The following is a 12,444-nucleotide window of genomic DNA, read 5'->3' as shown; positions in this document are numbered from 1 at the left end:
TATACTAGCCCATATACTATTCTATGTATTATCCTGTATACTATCCCATATACTATCCTGCATACTATCCCATGTACTATCCTGTATACCATTCCACATACTATCCTGTATACTATCCTGCATACTATTCTATGTATTATCCTGTATACTATCCCGCATACTATTCTATGTATTATCCTGTATATTATCCCATATACCATCCCATGTACTATCCTGTATACCATCCCATGTACTATCCTATATACCATACCACATACTACCCCGTATACTTCCACTCCCTTTATGATCCACACCTGGTTTTGGCTTCAAAAACCACATTGAAAAACCTGAACATGGACACGCACCCTCAGACTTGGTTCACACAGTGCTTTTTCTTACTCACTACAGATCCCATTATACTGTGTCAGTAAATCTGAGGTTTCCAATGTGATGGCCATAGTCATACAGGTGGTACAGTAACATGTAACAGGTATTACGGCCATTACAAGCTGCATGCAGTTTTTCGGTAACAACATACTGTGTAACCCAACAAGAAACGCAGAGTGTGAACAGAGGCGGTGACCCCCAGTGCTCTTCTCCCCTCAGACACATTACTAATACTTACACTTGGTAATATCTCCTCTCTCCATATCCTCATCCCCTGTGCTGGGGTATATTCACACTGGGCAGGGTTTTTTTAAGCAAAAAAATTTTTGTGAGCGTCCCATTCATGTGAATTCCTTTTACAAATACATCTGCTTACCAGCCATGAGGAAAAAAACCAAATCTTCCCAAGTAGAGAACAGAATTTCAGTCAGAAACATTTGTGTCAGGTGTGAACAGCCCCCTAATAGATGCAACAGCTGAGACTATGAAGTCCATAGCCTGACTATACACATAGACTATACCTACATGGCCAGGACTGTATCTAAGCCACTGGCTGCTGGATTAGATACATGCTGAGGAGATACAAGCCGCCTCACTATTTGCCCTCCTCTCTGGGTGAACTTGTTGATTCGTGTAGGATGGGACTTGTGCTCAGTGACAAATAGTGAGGAGCTCTTATCCTGTCACACAACAAGTGTACACTGACACACACATACTACACCCCCAGCACACAACACTAGTGTCTCCACAGGACAGTACCTGGCGGCTGCAGCTGTCTGTCTCCACAGTCCTTGCGCTCTGATCATCCCTCACAGCGGCGCTCACCGCTTCTACTGCTCTGCCCCTCCCATACACCAGAGGGCGCGCCGCCAAACACAGACACCCGGCAAGAAGCGGCGCTCACCAAGACCCGGGGAACACCGCCGCGTGAGGAGGAGGAGGAGGGGCGGGGCGTGCGGAATCACGTGGTCAGGAGCGAAGCGTGTGCGAGTGAGGAGGAAGTGGTTACCGGAGCGGCGGTGAGGTGAGACGTGTGCGATATGTCTATGTATATACGGGTGTTATCGGTGTATCCTACCTTACTGTGACGTCACTCAGTTGTATAAGGGGTCTGTATGGGTGTATGGGGTCTTATTATGGTAGTGTGCTTCCATACAATGAGTGGGGGGCGACTTCTCCATAGACTCGCTGTGGTTGTGTCCATGACAGATGGCCCCAGAGCAGTGTGAGCTACGAGGTGGGGTTATACCACAGTCATACTGCTGATATATAAATATATATATATATTTATATGTGTGTGTGTGTGTATATTATATTGTATATATGTGTGTGTGTATATATATATATATATATATAATACATTGTGTATATATGTATTATACTTTGTGTGTATATATATATATATATATATATATATATATATATATATATATTAATATAGTTCCATTGCTGTCTGATGTGACTGTATTTCTGTGCTGCCCGTGTACTGGCACCTTCTGAAACAAGGCGCAGGTTGTAAATGTGTCGATGAAAACGACTGTGAGTAAATCACATCCCTTTCCGCAGCAAATAGTTGTTGTATATCATATAACTTTTGATATTGTACGATAAAATAAAAGGGATTTTCTGGGACTTGAGATAGGACTTTCACTATAAAAGTCGTCAAATGAAGATCTGTGGGCAGTCTGACACCTGGGACCTCCTTGGAGGCGCTCCCCAAGTGCTGCTTCTGGTTCACAGGCCAAGTAACATCATGTTTATCGTTCTCCTGGCCTGATCACAGCTCAGTCCCATTCAAGTGAATGTGATGATCTGCGATGCGATACCAAGAACAGGTATATGGCTACATACATGCTTAGTACTGAAGAGGCTGCAAACTCTTCAAACAGCTGATGGGCCAGTGTTCTGGGTGTTAGACCCCTTTCTCACTTTTATGTGGTAATCTATTGTATCCTAAAGGATAGGTCATCAAATGACTCCTGGAAAATTCCTTGAATTAAATGCACAGTTTGTCATATATTTACTTTCAAAATAGGAGTTAGTTTGGGCTCTGACTGTTCGGATACCCAATAAGCATAAGAACGGGGGTCTATTATACCCTCATCTATATAGAGCAGTGTTTGCGACGCAACCCTGTGGCACATGGCCATTGGCTACGTCAGTGTGCTATTCAGGTTTTCCCCCAGACAGCTCACTGACCCATTCATTTCTTTTGCCCCACACAGTCCCGTGTGCAGGCCATCAGTCCAGGCCGCAAAACTTGGGACAGGTCCTATTCCTGACCGGTTTAACAGCCGTCCTTCCATGGCCCCATTCATTGAATAAATGGGGCCGCAAAAGTACTTTTGATGTAAGGGCGGCAGCAGTCATGTGCAGGGGCATAAAGGGACTGATTTTCCCAAAATCAGGAGGCAAATATCCTGTGGCACAATCCCTTTAAGTGACTTTAAGCGAGTGCAGCGGAGTGTGCATGTTGTCATAAATGATTCACACCCTCTACTGACTTCAGGGTTACGAGCACTGGCATTAATAACCAGTCTTCATAAATGTGCCTTAGGCCGGGGCCCCACGTTGCGGAAATGCAGCTTTTTTTGTTGCGTTTTTTTTTAACCAAAGCCAGTTGTGGATTGAGCAGAAGGCAGAAGTATTCCCTCTATGTTTTCCATTCCTTTTGTAGCCCTTCTTGGCTTTGGCTCAAAAAACTGCAGCAAAATTTGCAACAAAAAAAGCCGCGTTTCCTCAACATGGGGCCTCAGCGTTATAGAGTTTATTTTAAGTCATGTGAAGTGAAAAAAAGAATTGGAGTTGGAAGACGTCTTTAAGGCCACCACAGGCCTTCGTGATTGTCTGAAGCTGGAGTTGGCGACTTCATTTATTTATTTGCTTTACCTCTATAGCGCCATCATATTCGGCAGCGCTGTACAGCCATTGTGGATCACTGTGCTACGTAGCGTTCACAATCTATATTCCCGGTCAGTATGTGGATCTGGCAGGACATAGCAGGAGCTGCAGCTGTGCAGTGGAGAAGCCAGGAGCGAGTACAGCTACATCTGTTTTGTTACGACTGTCCCGGCAACTGGGAAAGTTTTATTTCCCTGGATAACACCTTGTTATAAACTGAAACCAGGACACAAGTGTGAACAGGGCTTTCCATTGCTTGTCTTCTGTAATATTTCTATTGCAACATAAAAAGTCCCAGGGGGGGGGGGGGGGGCAGCTTCGATCTAGTCATGCAGTCCACTTGCTAACCTCGTCTTCTGGGAATGATTGACCTCTTAGTCCCCTTGCTTCCTTTTTTTGTGCTAAGGAGGTGTGAGTAGCAAGAAGACAGTGTGAGTAGGATGAAGCTGCCTCCTGCCCAACTACTTACACTATTTCTTTCAGATATCTATAACTTCACATTGTGGCGCAAAAAGATTACAGAAAGGCAACGATGGAATGGGGATTACTGTTAGAGATGAACGAGTACTGTTCGGATCAGCCGATCCGAACAGCACGCTCGCATAGAAATGAATGGACGTAGCCGGCACGTGGGGGGTTAAGCAGCTGGCCGGCGTCAAAGCGGAAGTACCAGGTGCATCCATTCATTTCTATGGTGCGTGCTGTTCGGATCGGCTGATCCGAACAGTACTCGCTCATCTCTAATTACTATATATGAGGGGCACAGTGTAGGTTCACGGTTTTCCATTATTCGGGTTCGCTTAAAAAGCGGTTACTTGGGGGGCAACATTGTGGCTCAGCGGTTGGCACTGCAGCCTTGCAGTGCTGGAGTCCTGAGTTCGAATCCCACCAGGAACAACGTCTGCAAGGAGTTTGTATGTTCTCCCTGTGTTTCCGTGGATTTCCTCCCAATCTACAAAAAGACATACTGATAGGGGGGAAAAAAACCTACATTGTGATCCCTATATGGGGCTCACAATCTACATTAAAAAAAAAACAAAAAACACTATAGACTATAATGGAGTCCTCTGGATTTCTACCCAAATATTGCAGTCAGAAAAGGCCTGCTGAAAATCCTCGTGGGTTATATTGACCTACGCTAAAGGATAGTTGAATGCTTCATAGTGATAGTTGATACTTCAGAATGCAAGTCCTGGAGAGGTTGACACCTCAGCTGCTTTTTTTGTCGCAGATTTTGCTGTGGAAAAGTGCAAGTATTTCCTATATATTTCCCGTTCTCTTTGATAATCCCTCTTGGCTTTGCAAAAAAAAAAAAATTTTAGTGCCAAAGCCACAAAGGGATTTAACAGGGAAAAGTATAAATCCTTCCTATAGGTTTCCCGTTCCTTCTCATGCTAGTCTTGAATTAGGCTCCAAAAACTGTAGGAAAATTTGCAACAAAAGAGAAAAAAAAAAAAAAAAAAAAAAGCAGCTTCTCCTCTACATGGGCCAAGGCCCCATGCGACATCCCGCAGCTAAAAAGCACTGCGGTAAAAACAGCGGCGGCAACGCATCACGGGACTTCCCGCAGCGCTTTAAACAGAAAGTTCGCAGAGTTTTCCTCCGTGGAATTTCTGTTACAATTAAACCTATGGGGAAACCGCCGACATTTCTGTAGATATAATTGACATGCTGAGATTTCCAAAACTGCGCTGGTTTTGGAAATCGCGGCGAGTCCGCAAGGTGTTTTTTACTGCAAAGTGGGCATGGCATTCTCTAAAATCCCATACACTTTGCCTGTACTGTAAAACGCTGCAATTTTTCACGCCGCGGGCAAATCATGGCGCTTCCGTCCCGTGGGGCCCGGCCTTAAAGAGATTTCGTACAAAGAAAAATAGGTTGTCATTCCAAAGCTTACCAGGTCCCTGCTGGTCTCTATTTCCAGCCACTCAGTAATGCCGGGAACTGCCATGGTCGGTGTCTAAGTGACTGGTAATGGGACTTGGTAAGCAGTAAAAGGGATATTTTAGTCAAGCGAGTGGCTGCTTGTAGTGACACATTTTTGATGCCACCTTGAGACAGCCTGGACCCCTCTATGTTTGTGATATTGGTGGTCCAAAATAAGGGGTTAATGCACAGCATATGTGATAAATGTATAACTGCTGGGGGGCCTTGTATTTGAACACCCCCCCCCCCCTGCAATTACTAGGGCACCCCTTTAATGCCAGTGTCCCTTATGGGGGATGTTGTGGAAAGATCACTGCTAGCATGGCTGGTGGTCTCCGTCTTTGTAGGTGGGGGTTCGAGAATAATCCATTTAAGCTGCTCAAAATCTGCAGTGTGAGAACTATCTCGTATAAAAGTTACATAGAACTTGGTTATGATGGCAGGTCATAGTGGCGGGTCAGAAGATTGGTGGGAGTCTGAGCGCGGCGTCTCTTCTGTAGGTTCTGCACAGATCTCCTCTGGACTGTGAAGTTGTTCATAGACATCCTATAGAGTTTCTATGAGCCCGTACGACAACTGGAAACAAAGGGGCACAACACTCCGCTTGGTGCTTCTGCCCCTTCATTTTAGCAATTGCTGAGGGACTCGGCACTACGAAACCTCCAGTCAAAACTTCTGGCGTGGCCAATATGATAGGAAGCTTTTATTAAAGAGGTAGTCTGGGATTTTATTTTTTCTTATTGATGGCCTTTCCTTTGGATAATCCCTCAATATCCGATCATCCCAACATCAATCAGCTTATTGAGGGGGAACACTGTGGCCTCATCTTAGGCTCAGTTTGCATCTGTGTTCGGGGTTTCTGTTCGGGAAGTCTGCTTGGGGACCTGCGGACTCCATAGACTGTAATGGTGTCCGTGTGGTTTCCATACAAAATATGCAGAGAGAAAAGCGCTGCTTGCAGGACTTTCCTCTCCACGGATTTCATGCAGATAAGCGAACGGAATGGCCCGAACGCAGATGTGAATAGGGCCTTAGTGACTTTTATCATGTGATTCTGACTGAGCTGCCATACCAGACACCATGCTGTGTGTTTCTATACAGTGAAGAGGCCGTGACCCCTTCACTCACTGACCACTGGGTGTCTGACTCCCTCCAATCTGATATTGATGACCTATTCTAATACCTACACAGTTTGTATACCTTTATTATTATGGGAGCCACCACAATCTGGTTCTTCTGATTCCAGGGGTCACCATCTTTATCTTTTAGGGTCGACACCTGTAATTGGTCTGTGTGATAAGGACAAGGGCCAGGTTCAGTTCGGACACGGGCCAGGTTCAGTTCGGACACGGGCCAGGTTCAGTTCGGACACGGGCCAGGTTCAGTTCGGACACGGGCCAGCCAGGTTCAGTTCGTCTTCTGCTTTCATTGTACTTATTGTTTTACGTACGTCAAGCCTTCTATAGCCGGAGCTCTTTCCTTTGCTGCTGTCACCGTATCTGTAACTGTTCCCAGCTGATCCTTTAAATCGCATATAAAAATATCCATTTCTGGAAAATTCACTTCTTAATCCAATCAGAGCTGCCAGAGCCAGTAAATGATAGAGCATAGAGAGCGGCGCGGCTCCGCGCATTGATCACGCCATTACAAGCTGATACACTGGCTTATTATCTTTTAGCAGTCATGTCTCCAGAGTACTCCATAGCCCAGAGCAAGGGCATCGAGAGGTCCCGGCGGAGCATTTGTTATTATTTAGCCGAATCTTATCATGGCTTGTGACCCAATTTCATGTCTTTTCTTTCCCTCAAGAAATTCAACAAAATGATTATCCCTGTCAGATGCTTCACATGTGGGAAGATCGTTGGAAATAAGTGGGAGGCATATCTCGGGCTGCTGCAGGCTGAGTACACCGAGGGGTAAGTTCACTGTGTTCAAGACTGCCGCGGTTTATATCGATATATCAACTGGATGTGTTTATTTTATTACAATTATTACTTCTTACTGTTATAGTTCGCCACAAACTCCGGCAGAAATGGGGGAAAATAAAACCTCATTCAGTCTTTCTCGTCTATTAAAGCTGTTCATAGCTATGTACACATTTTTGGAAATTGCCCTTGTGTGTGAAAGTGGAAAATAAAAAAAACTTTGCACTTATTTTTCCTTAAAAACAAGTCTGACTGTGTGCGACACGGTAACAGAAAAGAAGCCAATCCTGTATAGTCTTAACCTGCGGTGCCATTTCCTTTTGTCTGTCCCATACCAAGGGACGAATGGTAGGGAGTAGAGATGAGTGAGTACTGTTCGGATCAGCCGGTCCGAACAGCACGCTCCATAGAAATGAATGGATGCACCTGGTACTTCCATTTTGACGTTGGCCGGCCGCTTAACCCCCCGCGTGCCGGCTACGTCCATTCATTTCTATGCGAGCATGCTGTTTAGATCGGCTGATCCGAACAGTACTCACTCATCTCTAGTAGGGAGCATGACTGCAGAATCAGACTACACAGGGTTTGAGTGAGGGCGGGTTCACACCTGCGCCCAGTCTTCACTTTGCGGGTTTTCGTCTTCTGGCTGAGAAACTGGACAGGAGATGGAAACCGGCAGTCAGTTTTGAAACCCATTCACTTGAATGAGTTTGCAAAGTGCCCGCCCATGAGCGCCTTGTGCCTCTCTGCCGCGAAACCGTTTGTTTTTTTAAAAAAAATCAGATAATTTTATTAACAAATTTTTCTTTACATAAAATCAAACAATCGACAAAACAACAGCAACACAACAACAATTCAAAGTACATATGGAGACACAATCCGACATGTAAGTGTGGGGGATGGGAGTCCATTAGGTCCCCCCGCTAAATCTCCCGAACCTCCTTTGATTTCCATGCAAAGGATAGCACTCAAGGGATCAAGGAAACGGGTAAAGTAGAAGTGAGAGATCTATTCCTAATCAGAGACGGGGAGGGAAGGCCAGGTGTATCCAACCATGCTCCCCAAATTTTTTCAACTTTAGTCTGGGCCTCTCTGTATGTATACTCCCCTCTCCAGCCTAATAGTATTATTAACTCTAGATATCAATTCCACCAGAGAAGGAGGGCTTGGGGCCAACCAATGATAAGCAATCAATTTTCTTGCCTGGTATAATAACCTAGACAACCCTATAAATTCCAGGCTTTCCGCGTCCACACCCTCCCCCAAATGACCTAGGAGGCAAACTAATGGTGAGCGCAGAAGTGTAATAGAATACACCCGGCCAAGCAAGGGACCGTACCTGATTCCAGTAATGGGTTAACTCACGACACTCCCACATCATATGCAGGAGATGTGCTGGTTCCATACTACAGCGGGGGCATTTGGATATGCATACGGAACAGTCTCTGTGGAGTCCTATAGACCCTATGCAAGAGATAAATCGGAAAGGGAAATATATAGAAAGCTTCTCATACTTCTACCTTCTGCTCAATCCATTCCTTGCCTTGACTCAATAAAACGCAGAAAAATCTGCAACAAAAAGCTGCATTTCTGCAATGTGGGCATTTAGCCTATTGGAGTCATCTACTTCCACTTTTCTTTTTCAACGAAAACTTCTTTTAAGGCTAAAGCCCCACGTTGTGGAAACACAGCTTTTTTTGTTGCGGTTTTTTGAGCCAAAGTCAGGAGTGGATTGAGCAGATGGTAGAAGTATAAGTACTCCGATATATTTCCCATTCCTTTTGTAGCCACTCCTAAGTTTGGCTCAAAAAAACACATCAAAATCTGCAACAAAAGAAGCTGCGTTTCCGCAATGTGGGGCCTTAGCCTTAACCACAGATGTTTTTGTACACCGGGGGCAGCAACCTTTGGCTCTCCAGCTGCTGTGAAACAACTCCTAGCATGCACCATTCACTTCCATGAGAGTTGCAAGAACAGCAGAGCAAGTATGCATGCTGGGAGTTGTAGTTTCACAACTGCTGGAGTGCCAAAGCTTGCCTACCCCTGCTGTCCACAATCTCCCCATGTGCTATGACTCGCAGTATACTTTAGTTATCCCCTTTATGTCCTGCACACCACTATTGCCGCTTTTGTGCATGACAAGATATTAGCACCCCCTCTTAGTAATGTTCCCTCTGTTGTGCGCCTCTTTATATTGCCATATAATAATACTCTCTTTTTACCTTCCAAAAAATGATGATTGCCACTGTTGTCCCTGCTTTGGGGCTGTGTTTGCCCTACAAAGTGATAGTTTGGCCCATACACAGTAATATTACCCCCTTAGTGCCCTTCACAATAATTCCAAATGTCTCCCCCTCGATTTGTGCATCTATTCTGCTCCTATTTCCCTTGTGACACCGCTACCAGGTAATGGTGCCACTTGTGTGAACCCATAAAGTAATAATCTCCTTGATTTCTAATGAATAATCCTTCACTGTACCATGCGCCCGCTATCATACCCTCTTCAGATCCCGCCTGGGCAATTATGACCCAAATCAAAATCATGATTAATTAAACAGTTTACTTTAATTACAAATAATGAATGTTGATTTTAGAACACTCCCATTTTTTACTTGCCACACCCCTATTTATTTGCAAATGAATTTTGGTATTTGCTTATCAGCAATCCCAACTGGATATTGTACAGTCAGCGTGCCAGTCTATACGTAGCCTGAGTGTCTCGTGCATCCTGCTAAAATGAATGGGGGAGACGCAAAAGTCGCGAGGACACATACATTTAAACATGGCGGTTGTCTGGACATGGTCCAGTCCTTTAAGATGAATATTTCCAGGTATCTTCACGGCTCACCTCGGTCTCTTTGATGTAGACATTCTCTCCAGTCCTTGTGTATCCTTCAGTCGCCCTGATTTTTCTTCTCTCTTTATAGTGACGCGCTGGATGCATTAGGTTTGAAGAGGTACTGCTGCCGCCGTATGCTTCTTGCTCATGTGGATCTGATAGAGAAGCTTTTAAACTACGCTCCCTTGGAGAAATGAGAGGACATATGGCTGCATGACATTTCTTGATGGTGCACATTAAGATGGGGGCGGCAGACGCTTTTCTGTCCAAGGTAGAGCGCACACATTTGTTGCAAAGACGAGACAAACCAGGACATTCCCAGACACTCATTACCTGTTTATTACCAATTATTATCTGTTTCCACAAAATCAGTTTTTTTTGTTTTTAATAAATGATATTTTTATTATATTTGATATTGGGTTGTGAGGGTTTACTATAACAGGATTTATATCACCGTGGCTTATACAGTATACACAGATCTTACTACTTGTCTTATGTTACTATAGTCTGAGTTTTATATACAGGACAGTAGTTGGTGGATTGATGGGGGGGGGGGGGGGTGCATTACACGTGTCTCTTGTTCTCTGCACTTGCAAAAGATGTCTCTTGGCACAAACCAAACATAACAGTCTTATCTGAGATCCTTCCTTCTAGACATGGAAAGCAGCAGCTAAAGATAGCAGTGAGCGCGGTCCTGTCACTCTTTTTAGTAAATACATCAGTTCTCACTCAGCTTGTCCAGGACTTGTCTCTGGTAAAGTATTAATAAATCTGCCTTGTGCCTTTGATCATCAAACACCTATGCACGTGTGTCAGACACCGCTACATAGATCAACACATGTCTTAATCCACCGTTACCTGGACTAAAATGCAACAATTGGTTATCCCAGCGCCTCTAAAGCAAATTGAGGCCCTCTTCACATCCGCGTTCGGGTTTCTGTTCGGGGAGTCCACTTGGGGACCGCCCAAATGGAAACCTATAACCAATAAAAGGCGGTTACCTAAGGAAACCCACGGACCATAGACTATAATGCAGTGCGTGTGGTTTACGCTCGGTTTCTGCACAAAACATGTAGATGGACCACACGAACCCCATTATAGTCTATGGGGTCCACGGGTTTCCTTAGGTAACTGCTTTTTAATGTGTATAGGTGTCCATTCGGGGGGTTCCCAAGTGGACTCCCCGAATGCAGATGTGAACCGGGCTTGATGCCTACTGTGAGCAGCCTATATCTGGTGTAAGTTATAGTAAATTTGTCACTACTTTGTGCACTTGTCAAAAGCAATGTGAGAAGTCATAAACAATTTGTGACTTTTATACACCTGAAAACTTGAGTAAATGGGTTAGTTTATTCTCTCAACACAAACCCCCCCCCCCCCCCCCCCCCCCCACCCAAGATGGTCATTTATGTTACAATACTGGTGTGAATTCTGTGTAATAAAAGTTGGAGGGTTTTCGAGAGTTTATAAAAAAAAAAAAAAAAATTTCCCCAAGTTCGGAGGTAGAAAAAAAACTTTATTCATCTTATTGGATAAAACATTCTTCCTTTGAGGCTGCCAGCAGCCCAATTATTAGATTCACACCGTGCAGGGGTCCATAAGTTTTGTTCCTCTGGGGTAGAGCAGGTTTGGTGATGTCACAGAAGTCTGATCGCAGATTTCCAGCACTCCGATTCATGCTGCAAATTTAATATCTGGCGTCCTAGGGGTCCTCATGTATAGGACTAACACTAGAATCACACTAGTCTCCACCTCTGTCGTTCGGGTCCGCATGTTGATCCAAAGGACGGTGACTCCAATGCAGATGTGAGCCTAGCCTTAGAATGGTTATCCAGTACAGCTAATGCAATAGTTCATTATTTTGGGGGTTTTGTTTGTTTTTTTCCATTTTTAATGGACATAACTTGGACACTAATCCATTTAACATTAAAGGGATCGTATCAATCAGACACAATTTTTTGCAGGTACCACGTCGGAATAGGCTTAAGAAAGGCTATTCATCTCCTACCTTTCGTCGTCATCTCCATGCCGCCGTTCGCCTACAATCCCGGTTTCTCTCAGTATGTAAATTAGCTCTCTCGCAGCACTGGGAGCAGACCCCAGCGCTCAGACAGCACTGGGGGTGTCCCCAATAGTGCGAGAGAACTCTCTCCGGCGCCGCTGCCTCTTCTTCAGCAGCGTCATCTTCAGCCTCTTCTTCTGGCGGTGGCTTGTAACTTCCAAGCCCTCGGGTCTGGAACAGACTACGCATGCCCACAGGACACGAGAAAATAGCTGCTTACAATACTGTGCAAGCGGCTGTTTTCTCGTCTCCTGTGGGCATTCGCAGTCTGCTCTGCCCAAGGCCTAGAAGCTACAAGCCACCGCCGGAAGAAGAGGCTGAAGATGATGCTGCTGAGGAAGAGGAGGCGTGCTGGAGAGAGTTCTCTCGCAGCATTGGGGACGCCCCCAGTTGTGCTAGAGAGCTAATTTGCATACCGACAAGAA

General features: G+C 45.0%; 2 protein-coding genes across 5 annotated transcripts in view; one reads left to right on the top strand and one right to left on the bottom strand.

Moving 5' to 3' along the window:
* Positions 1 to 1,217, bottom strand: part of TSPAN4 (tetraspanin 4) — a 360,764-nt gene extending 359,547 nt beyond the window's left edge. For 2 of the 4 annotated variants that reach the window (XM_075281319.1, XM_075281321.1), the window contains exon 1: positions 1,126 to 1,217. The gene's annotated coding sequence lies outside the window, so the exon portion shown is untranslated. The remainder of the gene's footprint in view (positions 1 to 1,125) is intronic. The other 2 variants (XM_075281320.1, XM_075281323.1) reach the window with 2 other exon arrangements.
* A 121-nt stretch (positions 1,218 to 1,338) lies between these two features.
* POLR2L (RNA polymerase II, I and III subunit L) lies at positions 1,339 to 10,309 on the top strand. The gene is made up of 3 exons (XM_075281332.1): positions 1,339 to 1,390; positions 7,003 to 7,109; positions 10,046 to 10,309. Exons 2-3 carry the CDS (start codon positions 7,015 to 7,017, stop codon positions 10,152 to 10,154), a joined length of 204 nt encoding a protein of 67 aa, XP_075137433.1. The 5' UTR covers positions 1,339 to 1,390; positions 7,003 to 7,014; the 3' UTR covers positions 10,155 to 10,309.
* The last annotated feature ends 2,135 nt before the right edge of the window (positions 10,310 to 12,444 follow it).

Source organism: Leptodactylus fuscus, chromosome 7, assembly GCF_031893055.1.
Source record: "Leptodactylus fuscus isolate aLepFus1 chromosome 7, aLepFus1.hap2, whole genome shotgun sequence".
NCBI classification, from domain to species: Eukaryota; Metazoa; Chordata; class Amphibia; order Anura; family Leptodactylidae; genus Leptodactylus; species Leptodactylus fuscus.
This window is presented reverse-complemented; position numbering and strand designations above follow the sequence as displayed.